Source organism: Xenopus tropicalis, chromosome 3, assembly GCF_000004195.4.
Source record: "Xenopus tropicalis strain Nigerian chromosome 3, UCB_Xtro_10.0, whole genome shotgun sequence".
Taxonomy (NCBI): domain Eukaryota; kingdom Metazoa; phylum Chordata; class Amphibia; order Anura; family Pipidae; genus Xenopus; species Xenopus tropicalis.
In genome coordinates this window covers 28,126,240-28,143,467 of record NC_030679.2, presented here as the reverse complement: position 1 = coordinate 28,143,467, position 17,228 = coordinate 28,126,240, and the positions used below count along the sequence as shown (strand labels likewise).

At 35.4% G+C, this 17,228-nt stretch overlaps 1 protein-coding gene across 20 annotated transcripts in view; it reads left to right on the top strand.

Moving 5' to 3' along the window:
* The window catches only part of pcdhga11 (protocadherin gamma subfamily A, 11), a 264,554-nt gene that overhangs the window by 126,137 nt on the left and 121,189 nt on the right, over window positions 1–17,228 (top strand). For 2 of the 20 annotated variants that reach the window (XM_031898035.1, XM_031898031.1), the window contains exon 1: window positions 9,463–12,102. The exons of 16 other annotated variants lie outside the window; for them this stretch is intronic. In XM_031898035.1, the coding sequence (XP_031753895.1) occupies window positions 9,658–12,102 (2,445 nt within the window). In that variant the 5' untranslated portion in view covers window positions 9,463–9,657. 20 annotated transcript variants of the gene reach the window in all.

The window sequence follows — 17,228 nt, the reverse complement described above, 5'->3', positions numbered from 1 at the left end:
TTATAGATAATAATGAATATGCCTTCCCTTAGAAACTGAAACTGTGCAAATGTTATTTGCACCCCTCATGTATTATTTATTTTTTCATATAGTATCTTCATTCTTTGCAGTGCTTTACAGAGTTTTGAACGGCTTGTGTTCTATTCATTAAAAAAAAGTTCCACTAGTTATGTGTGTTTCTAGGGGGGAAGTTGGAATTATTCAGGGTTTCAATAATAGATTATTTTATAATGGGCATTGTAATCATATACCAGCTACAGTTATTATATAGTCCTTTATTAAGTTCATTAATAGCATTTAGCAAGGTAACAGAATTATTTTTCGAAATCTCTTATCGATAAATATTTCTGCAGAATGAATGTATGAATTTATTGTATGTGCCAAGAACTGTTTAGCAGTTTACCTTAAAAATGCATTGCCCTTGTTTAAAGTAGAAGGAAAGGTAAAAACTAACAAAGCATTATCAGAAAGGTCTATGTAAATACAGCCATAAGCACTCACAGAAACGCTGCACTGAGTCCTCTATCAAAAGAAACACAGGATTTCTTGTCTCCTTTTTTGTAAACATGTTCTTAGAGTGTCTGACTTCCTTTCTCAGAAAAATCCTTCATTCCCAGGGCCAGAGGCTGCCCAGTTCTCTCCTCTCTCCCTTCTCCTGCTCCCCACCCCATAAGAATTCATAAAACTCACTCCCCCCTCCCTAAGGAATGTGTAATCTGAGCTATAACGGCTAGAGCTATAGCAGGAAGCTATGAAGACCAAGCTAAAATAGCAGCTGCTATCTTAAGCAAACAGAGAAAGCTTCTAGGGCTCTTTACTCAGGTATGGTAATACTTTCTGCAGAATAAATATAGTGTTTTAGGTGACACTACAGTAAAATGCCAAAATGATTTTCCTTCTCCTTTAAGGTGGATTTCTGTATTTGGTTCTATGCTTGGGGGAAATTTTGATTTAAAATAAGTCTCACATAATACAGAGCCTACCAAATGCAGATAGGTGAAGTGGTTCCAGTACCAACCTGATATAGAATGAGTGGGGGTAAGAGATTTGGGTGAAGGCTCTCTGCTGACAATTCCACCACATCTAAAGTATGCCTTTAGGATGTCTGGGCTTCAACTGTTCTTTCTGTCTGGCATAGAAGTTTCTCTGAAAAGTTCCATTCTGCAAAACCAAGCAAAAGATTTATTCACACAACCAACACTAAGGGGCTGATTTACTAACCCACGAATCCGACCCGAATTGGAAAAGTTCCGACTTGAAAACGAACATTTTGCGACTTTTTCGTATGTTTTGCGATTTTTTCGCAAACGAATACGAATACGAAAATCGTATTGGTAACGAAAAATTCGTAAAGAATCCGAAAAAATCGCAAAACATACGAAAAAATCGCAAAGTACCGATCATTACGAAAAAAACGCAATCGGACTCCATTCGACCCGTTCGTGGGTAAGTAAATCAGCCCCTAAGGGCCTTATTTTTGCTTGCTGAAGCCTTTTGACTCAATCTATCATAACTGAAACCTTGTGTGAGTTTCTGAACTCACTCCTAGTTTCTGCTCAAATTTAGCTAGGTGTTTTTAAAAAAAAAAAATATTTGTCAGGTTTTAGGTTTTAGGTTTTTTTAAACCTGTTTGGGGAAAAAAAACACATATAACAAGCTAACTGGAGCAGAAACCAGCCATGAATTCAGAAACTCATGCATCATTTCAGTAATGATTGTTTCAGCCTGTAGGCTCCAGTAATCATAAGGCCCTAAGGTTAGTCATGCAAAATGGAACTTCTAACTGGAGGAAAGAATCGGAGAATTACATTACATAAATTATATGTAGCATTCTTGACAGATAAGTATGCTTCATTCCAGTATATCAATACACAGTATATCAGTAAAACAAGGATTGGTTATGAGTATTTTTTCCTGGTAGCCCACTGATGTGAGGTTACATCCATTTTGTTAGGAATCAATTAATTCTTGGGATCACTAAACCATGTGATGCTTACAATGCTATGCGTTACCATGCTTTTAATTCTGGGTGCCATTTAATGCTGTAGGTCACTCTACATTTAAAGCTGTAAATCACTTAATTCTGTGTATAACTTTGCCTTTTAATAGTGGAAGTCTCTGTGCCTTTATTACTATAAGAGGCTCTGTGACTTTAAAGCGCACATGTCACCCTAAGAAATAAATTCAAATCTTGCACTATTATTTAAATTGAACAAAATACATGCTACTTACAAAATTAGGCAGGCTTTGTATCATCCCCAAATTGTGTATGCCCTAAAAGGAGCTCCTGATGTATGTGCCCAACTATAGCCCATGTGAGGAAATATATGATTGACAGCTAAGATTTATAGTAAGTTTAAAAAAACATTTTGGGCTTTATAATCACAAATGCTCTGACTCACTAAGCTATTTAGCACTGAAAGTTACTATATAAGACTGTGGATCTCTGGACCATTTGAAGCTAGTTCTCACTGTAGGGCTGATTCACCAAAGGTCGATAAGTTTTATCGCACACTTTTTTGCGTTAAAATAGATGCAAAAGTTAACTCACGATTCGCAGTATTACCGCACGCTTTAAGTCGCATATCGCATGTGTTAATTTACTCACTACCGAATGCGTTAATTTTACCGCATTCATTTATTTGCGTGCCGCAATAACACTAACGCATGATTCACAAACACTTAGACACGGTAAATATCGCATTAGTCTATGCGAAAATTAACACCTACTTGAGGCAGGCAGTAATTATAGAAAAGTACAGTTAATGAGCTTTTGGCAACACAATATGGTCTTTGCAGTGGGATTTATTCAAGTCTGTGTTGGCCCTAGAGTGATGCAGCCTCCAGTTTGCAGGGAAATGGGCATTTTCAGAACAGTAATTTTCCGAAAGTATTGGCATGTATGGCTAACATGACGTGTGTTTTTTCGCACGCGGCAAATATTTGTATGCGGTGCGTTGATTAGCGTTCGTTCCATCAAATAGTCCGAAAATAGTCTTCACAACTAAAATAACGCAAGCAGCCATCGCGCGTAATTTAACGCAAGTGTGCTTTCATTGAATCGCGGAAAATTAGATGCGATAAAATTTTTAACGCATGCTATAAATAACTCACGTTTCATCGACCTTTAGTGAATCAACCCTTGTGCCATTTAATGTGGGGAGAATCTACAGCTGGATCATTGTATCATTTTGAGATGCAGACTGGACAGATTCTGTACAAACATGCTTTTATTGAGTGTAACTGCTTATCTGCCTCTAAATGTGGGTGAAGCCTGTGCAATTTGCCAGAAATGCCCAGAGTTCTGCTTATATTGTATTTTGTCCATACTAAGATCTATTAAGATTCTGCAGTTTCACTGGACACAGTCCTGTCAATAAGCAAATCAGTAATAAGATTCTGTATTGTCAATATTTTATTTAATATTAGTAATTTTTCAAGACTTAACTATAATAATGATATGAATGATAAGGTGCAGTTCTACATTATGTAGAACATGCACTATAATGTGCCTTTTCTTTAATTTGTTAGGAAAACTGTTGTTTACATTAACATTAACTATATTCCTAAACATCTATAATAATTTTGCAAATAAACTCATAAATTTTTTTGTATGAAATATTTGGTGAAATGAACACTTTTGGCCAGGAGAGGGCAATCTTGTCAACTAGTTTTTACCTAGACCATTTTTCAGCTATTCGCCATGTTATACCTCCATACTCCTCCCTCTGACTCACAAAAAGCACCCTCCCATCTTTTCACTGACTAACAAAGAATACGCTGCTGTTGCTATGAAAATCCCAGGGATACTCTAAAGGCTTTTTCTTGTCAAAGGATCAACATCAAAACAGAAGATTCATGGCTTTTTAAAAGGATCTATATTCTTTTATATTTTAATAAAGGGATCTAAGATATGGACTTCCAAAGCCCAGGAAAGGATTGGAAATGGCAAGTAGTATATTTCTATTTCCTTTATAGCTGGGGCTGGGTCTCTGGGCAGCTTCGATATTCTATTGCAGAGGAGTCAGAGCCAGGAACATTGGTAGGGAATGTGGCTCAGGATCTGGGGTTAAACCTGGCAGATATTGAGAAACGCAGACTGAGTTTAAGATCTGGTGCAAATGATCGATATTTTTTTGTTGACCAGAAAACCGGAGCTTTGACTGTCAGAGATAGGATCGACAGAGAGAGCCTGTGTGGTTCCAGCTTTAGCTGTTTATTGCCTTTGGAGCTAGGCATTGAAAAGCCTTTTGAACTATTTAGTGTAGATATAGAAATATTAGATGTTAATGATAACTCCCCCTCTTTTTTATCAGATAATCAGATTATTCAAATTACAGAGGTATTTGCAAATCCAGGTGTTAGATTTCCTCTAGATACTGCTGAGGATTCAGATGTAGGAATCAATGGTATTAACCAGTACAAGATTAACCCAAACCCATTCTTTTCATTGTCTGTAAAGAATCTGAAGGATGGGACACTCATTGCAGAATTAGTACTTGAAAAAAAATTAGATCGAGAGGAAAAGGGGCAACATGAACTATTGCTTACTGCATTTGATGGGGGAGAACAACCAAGGTCTGGTTCTACCCAGATAACTATCATAGTTCTAGATGTTAATGACAATGCCCCAGTGTTTGATCAGCCAAGTTATAAAATTACTTTACATGAAAATCTTCCATTAACAACAGTAGTAATGAAGCTAAATGCTACAGATCTGGATGAGGGAGTTAATGCAGAGATTAGTTATCTTTTTGATCATCACACATCAACTGCAGCAAAAGGAATATTTGGTTTAAATCCAAACACAGGGGAAATATATATTAAGGGATTTGTGGATTTTGAGAAGACACATTTTTATGAGTTATTTGTCAAAGCAGTAGATGGCGGCACTCCAAGACAAGAGGGACGCTGCCTCATTCAAGTTGAAGTGGAGGATATAAATGATAATAGCCCAGAAATTATTTTTACCTCTAATGCCAATGAAGTGCCTGAAGATGCTCCCATAGGCACTGTCGTTGGATTTATCACTGTGAGAGATAAAGACTCAGGAAAAAATGGAGATGTTCAGTTGGGTGTATCACCAGATTTACCTTTTAAAATTCAGCCCTTCAAAAACAGATATTCATTGGTGACTAGTGAACATTTGGACAGAGAGAAGACCCCACAATATACTATTCAACTTACAGCTTCTGATTTAGGTTCTCCTGCTTTAAGTAATCAGACTGTGATACTGCTAAATGTTTCAGATGTTAATGATAATCGCCCAGTCTTTTCTCAGTCTGTTTACAATGCTCATATAAAGGAAAACATTGAACCTGGTACTTTATTATGTACTGTCTCTGCCACTGATCCAGATGTTGGATCAAATTCTGATCTGACTTATTCAATAAGTGAAAGTCAAATTGATGGCTCTTCTGTATCTTCATTTGTGTTCATCAATTCCAATACTGGGGATATTTATGCCCAGCGTTCTTTTGACTATGAACAATTTCAAGTTCTTACTATAACTGCCAGAGTGGAAGATTCTGGATCTCCAAAATTATTTTCAAATGTGTCTGTGCACATATTTATTTTGGATACAAATGATAATGCTCCCTCGGTGCTGTATCCAGGGGATTCAAAGGGATTTATAGCCCAAGAGAAGATTCCGCAATCTGCTTCTGCTGGTTATTTGGTTACCAAAATATCTGCAATAGATCCTGACTCAGGACACAATGCCTGGCTTAGCTACAGGGTGGTTGAACCCATAGGTCAAACTTTATTTGAGATTTCTCAGTATACAGGAGAAATAAGGATAATTCGGAGTTTCCTTGAAATTGATAATACTGAGCAGCACCTTGTCATTTCAGTCAGTGACCACGGGGAACCAGCATTATCAGCAACTGTTACAGTGATTATAAATTCTGTTGAAAACATTGCCCAAGAGTTACCACATTCTCAGGACATGATACCACATTCTCAAACATCCCCAAATTTGACTTTGTATTTAATCATTTCACTGGTTGCCATAAGTTTAGTTTCCCTTATTACTTTCCTTATCTTGCTTGTGAAATGCTTAAAAAGGGACAATTATGGAAGCAGCTGTGGATTTTGTTTTTCAAGCAAATTCCAGACCAACCATTACACAGACCAGTATAAACCAACTCTTTACCTGAACACAGACGGGACTTTAAAATACATGGAAGTGAGGATGGTTCCCCCAGAGTCACAAGGGCAGTGTTATCAAGCTTGTTTCCCTTCTGCTTCTGAAAGAAACGATTTTATGACACCTATGGATATTCCCCAGGTAAATGATTTTTTTATATGAAAACAAACCAACAATGTTGGCCCATATTTATGGGGTAAATCAGGTAAAACAATCAGTATTAATTATATTTCCTATATGTTTTTGCTGTTACCTTTAAAAAACCATAGTTGCACAGGTAACACAAACATGTTCCTTTCAAATTCATTTCTACAGTTAAAATAAAGTCATGCAGAAAACATTGTTGCCATAATTTTCTGGGAAATAACCTCTAAATACTAAGATATTTACTTAGTGCAGTTGCTTATTTGTATTTTGTGTGCAGTCACTTAATTTTTTATGAGAGGTGTACTTTACTTACCTTACTCTTTAGTCATCTAAATTAGTTTATTTCTATAATGTTTTTTATATTATTAAAACTTTGTAAACCTGTCTCCCCTGAGCTTTGGTTCTCATCCAACCCCTCAGCACTCAGTGTTGATCAAAACAGTTATGTTTGTAGTTGGTATTAACATTGTGGGTTTATTTTGACATAGAGATTCATTAGAAGAATACAAGACATGTTTGTTTAATCTCCTTTTCTTATCAAGAACAGGTTTTGTGTTATATTATAATCAAAGGTACTTTTATAGAATTGTATTAGCATTTTGTTTGACAGTAGTAGGTAAAATAGATGATAAATAAAGTTTGGACTGATGTAAATGGCCAAATATTCTTTCTGTGAAGTAATGTGTAATATGTTCTTCACCTTCATGTTGTGAATAATAAAAAGGCCTTCACTTGAAGGCTGAAACTGGTTTATTAAAAGAAAAACACTGATTTATTGCTCAATGAGCAGAGAACTTATTCTAGTAAACAATTTTGGGGCTCATTTATAAACTCTGGGCAAATTTTGCACCTGGGAATCTGTTCCTAATTGTTTTGCTGTTTAATTTGTGTCTTTAATGGTGTTTTGGGGTAGGTTGAGTACGAATTATTAATAGCTCCAATAGTAGATTGTTTTAAAATATACGTCTGTGGAAAGTATTTCAGTAGTTTAGTAGTTTTTTTTTACATTCATACTTTTTTATGTTTTATTTTAATTTATTACAAAGGGTCCAGTTTGTAAATTCTCAATATTTTTGCAAATTGGAGGCTAAGAATTTAGAAGGGTGGCTGCAACAAACAAACTCTTTCTTTGACTCTTGCACCTAACTCTGTGCATCATTGTGTTTTTTAATCCTGGTAGACACAATACTATTTAATGTGAGTGTTCCTGCCTTTTTATTCTGAAGGACACTGGGTCATTTAATTCCATGGGTCACTGTGGACCCATGCTTGGAGATGCTGCAAAGCATTGCGTTAATTAATTCAGGGAGCTAGTAAGCCATTGAATGCAAGGAGTCACTGTACCATTTAATGCTAGAAGTTAGTCATTGAATAAGTTAATGTTGTTTATCACTGTTTACTCTGGAGTTACCATGATATTTAGTTTTTAGTCACTCAATCACACAAAATGCAGTAGGCCAATGAACATCTATGACCATTATTCTAGGCCTGCATATGAGCATGCCAGTTCTAAGATAGTGTTCTTATCATTATCATGGCATATTAGTACCTTCAAAAGTAATGTAGTAATCTAATGTTACATTATTTTGATGACAAATGTGTCTTAATATATGCTGCTATAGTTATTAAATGATCTTGTTAGATAAGCTGCAAGTTTCTAAACTACTACCTATTTAACTTTTCAGTATTCCAAACTGAATGCTTTGGTGTGCAAACAGAAGGGAACATTATCATTAATGGAGGATTTTCCATTAATGTTACAGACATATAGACACAACAGATACAACTTTTTATTTTACTGAATAATCATATAAAAAATACACATATGGGTAGATAGGTATTTATTCAGACCACACAACGGACCTCTGAAATCTGCCAGTTTTCAAAAGAAAATTTGATTTGGAAAAAAAAGTATTTCAAGCTGAATATTTGCAAATTGTTTTGGCTGTGGTGAACTTCCAAAACTAACAACATTAAAAATCCATTTTCCATTATTAAATAAAGATCTGAAAACATTTTATCATGAATGTTTTGAGAAACTTTGACTATTTTGCATATTGTGTCAAATGGCCAAATTGCATCATTATTGTACTATAAATAAGTATGTTCCACAACGGATCATTTCCAAGGAGTAGCAATTGTTAGTTACCATTAAGAATGGGTACTGTAACAAGTCTTTACCAAGAGTGTTCATTTACTGATCTCAATTTGCAAATCTATGGTCCTGAGACTGGAAGGCTGGTATGTTTGGATAAAAACCAGATGCCTTCAGTGGCATTTGATATCCCTATATTCTGCATTAAATGTATATATAGTACAGTTATTTAAACTTCAGAAGAGGCAAATGTATAATAGAGGGACAAGATGTTAGCTGAACTGGCTGCTAGACAGAAAAACATGCTGCTTAAATGACAAATACACAAACTTCTAAAAAGACAAAAAGACTCCTTTGAATGCAGACAGACTATATAATATACTGTACAGACTTAATGGTACAGGGACAGACTGCTTAAGAGACATACCAAAATTCACATTACGTAACTTTAGAAAGCCAGAATGTCAGAGTAATCAATGGTTGCCTGTAGGAGAGTCAGTCCACTGGTAAATAGTCTGATGGGGAAACAGGCTGATGGCGAGCTGTACTGCTAATGTTGCACAAATCTCTGGTTCTAGAGCAACTGTTGGGGAACCATTGCTTTGGGGGTTGAATAAAAGAGACTAATAAGGGAATGAGGATGACGGGGAGAGAGAACTGTTACAAAGTTGGTGCTTGCATTAAGAGTTTGTGCTGATAGAGGTCTAGGGGAACAGACTAACTTGTAGGCTTCAAAGAGTTAGACAGAATTATCCATGATACATTTTCATATATAGTTTGAAAAACAAAAGCAAGGAATCTTTTGAATTGTATATGATAAATTATTTACTTGCAAGATAGTATTTTTCAGCTTTTCAAATAATTCTAAAAGTTCTAGCAAATATTAACTATCTGTCTAAATGTTTGATGTTTATAAAATCAAAATAAATATTTGAAATAAACTTTTTATTCTTTAGTCTCAAATATTTGGTGAAGTTAACACTATCTGCCAGAAGAGGGCAATCTTGTCAACCATTTTTAAGCTGCACCAGTAGATGTGTTCATCATGTTATACCTCCACACTCCTCCCTTTGACTCACAAAACACCCTCCCATCTTTTCACTGACTAACAAAGAATAGGCTGCTGATGTCGGTCGGTATGAAAATTCCAGGGATATTTATCAGCAAAGAAAGGATTATTTTTTTGTCATAGGATCAACAACAATATAGATTCATGGATTTTTAAAAGGATCTGTGTTTTGTTTCATTTGAAAAAGGGATCTAAGATATGGACTTCCAAAGCCCAGGAAAGAAGTGGAAATGGCAAGTAGTATATTTCTATTTCCTTTATAGCTGGGGCTGGGTCTCTGGGCAGCTTCGATATTCTATTGCAGAGGAGTCAGAGCCAGGAACGTTGGTAGGGAATGTGGCTCAGGATATGGGGTTTAACCTAGAAGATGGTGAAAAACGAAAACTAAGTCTGGGATCTGATGGAAATGGCAGATATTTTTTTGTTGACAAGAAAACTGGGGCTTTGACTGTTAGAGATAGGATCGACAGAGAGAGCCTGTGTGGTTCCAGCTTAACATGTTTATTGCCTTTGGAGCTAGGTACTGAAAATCCTTTTGAGCTCTTCAGTATAGAAATAGAAATATTAGATATTAATGATAATTCTCCCATTTTTCCTTCAGAAAACCAAATTATAAAAATAACAGAGGTATTTGCAAATCCAGGCGTAAGATTTCCTCTAGATACTGCTCGGGATTCAGATGTAGGAATAAACAGTATTAGTCAGTACAAGATTAACCCAAATCCATTCTTTTCATTGTCTGTAATGAATCGGAAGGATGGGACACTTATTGCAGAATTAGTACTCGAAAAAAACTTAGATAGGGAGGAAAATACGCAACATGAACTATTGCTTACTGCTTTTGATGGGGGAGAACGACCAAGGTCTGGTTCTACCAGAATAACAGTCATTGTCATAGATCTTAATGACAATGCACCAGTGTTTGATCAGCGAAGTTATAAAATCACTTTACCTGAAAATCTCCCTTTAAGTACAGTGGTAATGAAGCTTAATGCCACAGATCTAGATGAGGGAGTTAATGCTGAAATTAGTTATGTTTTTGATCATCACACATTGGATGCAGCAAAAGAAATATTTGACTTGAATCCAAACACAGGGGAAATATATACAAAAGCAACCATGGATTTTGAAGAGTCACGTTTTTACGAGTTATTTGTTAAAGCAATAGACAAAGGCACACCAAAACTAGAGGGAAGATGTCTTGTCCAGATTGAAGTGGAAGATGTAAACGATAATAGCCCAGAAATAATTTTTACCTCTAAGACCAATGAAGTGCCTGAGGATGCTCCCATAGGAACGGCAGTTGGATTTATTACTGTGAAAGATAAGGACTCAGGGAAAAACGGAGAGGTACAGTTGGATCTACCATCAAATTTGCCTTTTAAAATTCAGCCCTTCAAAAGCAGATATTCATTGGTGACTAGTGAACATTTGGACAGAGAGAAGACTGCACAATATACAATACATGTTACAGCTTCTGATTTAGGTTCTCCTGCTTTGAGCAGTCAGACTGTGATAGTGCTCAATGTATCTGATGTCAATGATAATTCCCCCACATTTTCTCAGCCTGTTTACAATGCCCACATAAAAGAAAACAATGAACCTGGTACTTTATTATGTACTGTCTCTGCCACTGATCCAGATGTGGGAGCAAATTCGGAGCTGACTTATTCTATTGCTGAAAGCCAAATCAATGGTTCTTCTGTAAATTCATTTGTATACATCAATACAAATAATGGGGATATTTATTCCCAGAGATCCTTTGATTATGAATCTTTTCAAACTCTACAAATAACTGTCAAGGTGGAAGATTCTGGATCTCCAAAGTTATCTTCAGATGTATCAATATTTATATTTATTTTGGATGTCAATGACAATGCCCCCACTATATTATACCCAGAAAATTCAATGGAGTTTACATCCCAAACGAAGATTCCACAATCTGCTTCTGCTGGTTATTTGGTTACCAAAATATCTGCAGTGGATCTTGACTCTGGGCACAATGCTTGGCTTATGTACAGCATTCTTGAACCTACAAGTCAAACTTTATTTCAGATCTCTCCATATACAGGAGAAATAAGAATAATTCGAAGTTTCCATGAAATGGATAATACTGAGCAGCATCTTGTCATTTCAGTCAGTGACCACGGGGAACCAAGTTTGTCAGTGACTGTTTCAGTAATTGTAAATCTAGTGGATAACATTGCCCAAGAGTTACCGCAATCTCAGGACTTGATCCCAAATTCTCAAACATCCCCAAATTTGACTTTGTACTTAATCATTTCATTGGTTGCCATTAGTGTAGTTTCTCTTATTACTTTCATCATCCTGCTAGTTAAATGCTTAAAGAGGGACAGTTATGGAAGTAGCTGTGGATTATGTTTTTCAAGCAAATACCAGGCCAATAATTACACAGACCAGTATAAACCAACACTTTACTTGAATGCAGACGGAACCTTAAAATACATGGAAGTGAGGATGGCTCCCCCGGAATCACAGGGACAGTGTTATCAAGCTTGTTTCCCTTCTGCTACTGAAAAAAATTACTTTACATATATGAAGCCTATGGATTATCCCCAGGGGAACGATTTCTTAGGTGATGCTGAGATGAATACTGCAACCAATACTAATGAATTAAACCAGGTGAGACTAGAAATATGGGTTACAATTCTAATATCTCTAAAAAAACATGTGTATGTGGTAACAAAAATAAGGCACTTATTTGGATTTGTGATACCATTAACAGTAGCACTTTTTTTTACTTGACATTTTATTTTAAAGGTCTCTGGTTCTTTCCATGTGTCCTTGTTTTAAGTAAGAATGTTAATATATAATAAATATATTTTTCAACTCTTTGCCTGTAACAACAGAGATCTACATTGTCAGCAAGGGGGTTCAGTCTGCAATATACTGAAATGTAATGTAGTCTGGTATAGTAAAAGCTTGTTGTCTAGCAATGCACTTTTCCTTCAGCAATCAGAACCAATGCCAGGGAAAAGCATAATTTATTTTATTTACTATGGAATATAAAAATAATATCTTTTAGGGAGCATTTATTAATGTTCATATTTCATGTTTTTTTCATGATTTATGTTTTTATTCATAGAAAAAACATTTTTACCAGTTATTATGCATCAACACCACAAATAATGCAAACGTAAGAATATGCCATCTAAACGCTGTCAATGTCATGTGGAATTTAATAGGAATTGTCCTAGGTAAATTGTAAAAATTTTTATTTAATTCATGGTTTAGAGTTGAGGTTTTTTTTTATTTGTAAGTCCATGAAGATTTGTAGGTAGTGAAGGGTGAAATGTTTTGGCAGGCATGGATTTGCCACGAATTCCCGTGTTTCGCCATTGGATTGTTTAGCGAAACGGATGAAAAAATTTGCAGCGGAAAAATTCGCCGGGCGCCCAAAATTGTCGCAAGAATAGTCTCAGGCGTCAAAAGAATAGTTGCAGGTCCAAAATGTTTGCAAGAATAGTTGCAGGCGTCAAAAGACGCGGGCAACAATTTTTTGCAAATAGTCGCAAGAATAGTCGCAAGGATAGTCGCAAGAATAGTCGCAAGAATAGTCGCAAGGCATCAAAAGAATAGTCACACGTCCAAAATTGTCACAAGAATAGTCTCAGGCGTCAAAAGAATAGTCGCACATCCAAAATGTTTGCAAGAATAATCGCAGGCGTCAAAAGACGCGGGCGACAATTTTTTTTTCCGTTCAACATTTTCGCTGTTTCGCGGATCTTTTGACAGATTCACAAATTTATTGGCGAAGTGAAACGGGATGGATTCGCTCATCACTATTTGTAGGAAAATGTAAAAAAAAAATTGTGGTTTTCGTGTTTTTTTCCATTCATTCTTGCTTTTTCAATTCAGATCTTTTAATAAATGGCTAGACATTTGTGGTTTTTGTGGAAATGTCAATCTAGAAAGTTACATAAAGTATATAGTACAGAATATGATGTTTTTTCTATATGCAGACTGTGGGTTTTTTTAATATACTGATTTCAGATACATGTTTCATGATTACATATACTTATAAAGGCATGCAGCACTGCGCTGGGATTTCTCCTGAATTTTTGTTTCCCCTTATACTGACCATTGTCTGTGTGGTTTTGATAGGGAATTTAGTAAGCTCCATTGAGGCAGGGACTAGGCATATTCATAATGTGCATATACTTGTCAGCCCTATATAAATGAAGGATAACAATCATAAAAATACCATGCCAAAATATAAATATCATTTATTGGATCACTAGTAGAATTTAACTGGGTCTAACCTTGTTAACCTACTCAGCATCATTTCATAAGCTACCAAGTTTTATTTGTCATAAAATCTCAAGTTGCCTTTTTTAATATAATTATATTTTAATCACCTTAATATTATACTTTTATGAAACTGTTAGGCCTAAGGTGTCAGCCTTATGAAATATTTTATAACATGTTAATAGAATGTACAACCTCAAAAGTTTAAGAGGGAACACATCCTGCTACCTAGGCACAGTCAGCTAATGAAATTATGCATAAAATGTACTGTAAAATAACAAATATGGTTTAAAGCTTTATTTCAATTGCACTATTAGGGCTGTGGCACAATAGGTAAATTTTCCACAAGTGTATTTTAGTTGGCAAAGAAGCTCCCACATTTGTTACTGCTGCATCCATTAGCTTGAAACCATACTGTAACAATATTATTACTAATTAAAGGTGAAGGAAAGGTAAAAACTAAGTAAGCTTTATCAGAAAGGTCTATTTAAATACAGCCATAAGCACTCACAGAAACGCTGCACTGAGTCCTCTATCAAAGATTCTATCAAGATTTCTTGTCTCCTTTTTTGTAAACATGTTTTTGGGTATCTGAATTTCTCTCTAAGAAAAATCCTTCATTCACAGGGCCAGAGGCTGCCCAATTCTCTCCTCTCTCCCTTCTCCTGCTCCCGCCATAAGAATTCATAAAACTCACTCCCCCCACTCTTAGGAATGTGTAATCTGAGCTATAATGTCTATGCTTCAAGCAGGAAGCTATGAAGACCAAGCTAAAATGGCAACTGCTATCTTAAAAAGACAGAGAAAGCTTCTAGGTCTCTTTACTCAGGTATGGTAATGCTTTCTGCACAATAGATATAGCATTCTAGGTGGCACTAATGTGGCAAATCTGTTGGCAGTAGAATGCCAAAATGGCTTTCCTTCTCTTTTAAAGCAACCAACTGAAACTCATCTGTAGGCTCCAGTGGAACAGTATGCTCAGTGGTCTAGTTGTCATGACAAGGAAAAATGTTTGCTTTGCTTTCCAAACATTTATTTTTAAAAGTTGCATCTCTTGTTTCTTTGACTGTTTTTGTTTTAATCAGCAAAAGAGAGAAAAAACAGCTACAGTATATGAAAATGTTATTGATCCCTAAAAATAGTTTTAATGTATCAAGTTGACCCTGTTCCTAATAATTTTGCTGTTTACCTGATGTCTCTATTGTAGTTTGTGGTGGAATGAGTTAGAATAATTCATAGCTTCAATTATGAATGCATCTGCTATTTTTGGGTTCAGTTGAACTCCAAATCCTTTGTAAAAGATTCAGCCAAATTAAAGAATTCACAAGGAGCCACTTTACCATTTAATTCTGAGGGTTGGTTACTGAATAAATGAATGCTGTGGGTCATTGTTTAACGCTTAAAATTTCATTATGTGGGTTACTTTACTTTTTAATACAAGAAGAACTGGTGCCCGGTGCTGAGAGATAATGTGCCATGCAATGTAAGGGCACTGTGCTATTTAATGGTACAAGTCACAGTATCATTTGATGCTATAGGACACTGTGCCTTTTTAAAGTGTCAATAGGACATTTAATGCTAAAGGTCACTGTACCATTTAATGCTGGAATGAAGTTACTGTCCTTTTTATTGATGAGGACGCTTTGTGCTTGTTAATGCATTTTGCCATGGGGGTCATGACACTATTTTAGATTGTACAATGTATAAAACCTACAAAACATATATCTTGTGACTATGGCTGCAAAAGTGGAAATGGTCTCAAAAAGTAGGTGGGGTTTATGTGGATTTCAGTGAGGAAAAAACATGCCATTATATTATTTTACCAGTAGGCAGATTACAATGTTGCAGCTCTATACTCTATAAGCATTTAAGTTCTAAAATAGTGTATTTATAATTACTATGGGTTTTATCACAACCTTTTGTAAACATTTAATCTTACATGATTTTGAGCACAAAATTGTCTTATGTTTAATGCATGCAGTTATCTTACTAGGAGAATTCCAAGCAAGTGAAATACTGCCTATATAACTAAATTAATATCGTGAACTTTTACTTATCTCAGCAATTCACATGAAATGTGAAAATGTTAACTTTTAAAATGTAACATACCACACAGCAGTGTCCTTCCTCAGTCAGTATACTGTACCCCATGTCAGCCACTCCCTTCTGAAGAGTTTTACACCATCGGGCACTTCATTATTTTGTATAACAGGGCCATATAATTACATCATACTCCTATTACAAGACAATTAAAAAAGTATACACTCTGTAGGCCCTATGGCCTATACACGGTATGCTGACAGAGAGAGGACACTGCTGTGTAATAAATGTCATGTTGGTAACTGCAAAGTGAGTAACTGTACATGATTTGTATTTATTTAATTATTATATGTAAAAGGACCTAGCGCTAAGTACTTGCTTGCAGACATTCTCATTACTGGAGGATTTTAAAACTAGAATTCGATTTTCAAGATACAGTAGGTCCTGTGTTATAGAAATATAAAAATGAACTGTATTTAAGTATAATATAGCAACAATACAAAGTGAAAAGTGTATATCCGGTACATCCAGGTGATGTCAGTCACTACTGTATTTCTGTAGACGCAGGAGAATTACTTGTCATCTGTTTCACATTTATTGAACTGTGAAACCCCACAAAGGACCCATGCAATCTGTTTGCAATCTGTTTGGGGTTTGCCATTTCTAAAACATTTGATTTGTAAGAAAAAAGTATTTTAAGCTGCATATTTGCTAGTTACAAAACTAAGGAAATTAAAATGCCAATTTTATTATTTTAGTTTTGTTTTAGTTATTTTATATATATATATATATATATATATATATATATATATATATAGTCTTGTAACGATCCTGTGGTGATCGAAACGCGTAGATGTTATGCTGAAATAAATCACTGACTTGATTGATGCTATAGCTGTGAGTGCTTTCTACTGTTGAGTTTGATATATATATATATATATATATATATATGACAACAATAAAAGGACAGAGAGCCGCACGCACAAGGACTTAGCGATTAGTGAAAAAATTTATTTGAAAAAATCCAATATATATTGGGTCAAATGGCTAAACTGCATCACTTTTGTACTATAAATAATGTACTCTGCACAACGAACTAGTTTTCATTTGTTGATATATTGAACAATATATTAATATAATATGGTATTGTGATCAAGCCTCTATTTTTGCAGATAATGTAATAATACTGTAATTATTCTTTGCATTATACTACAATGGTTCTACCAATTATATGCATTGCAGGATTAAACTTTTCCTGTGCACCAAGCCTCTGTGCCAGATAAATAACAACCTAAACTTGTCTTGTAGGTGTTGAGAGATTAAGGGAATTACCCAAGAACATAATGTTTTCACTCAGGAGTCAGTACCAGATATAAAGCCCAGATCTCGATAAGTCAGCCAAGCACCGATCCAGAAAAAATACCCCTTAACATGTAAAGACAGGAATTACTAAAATATAT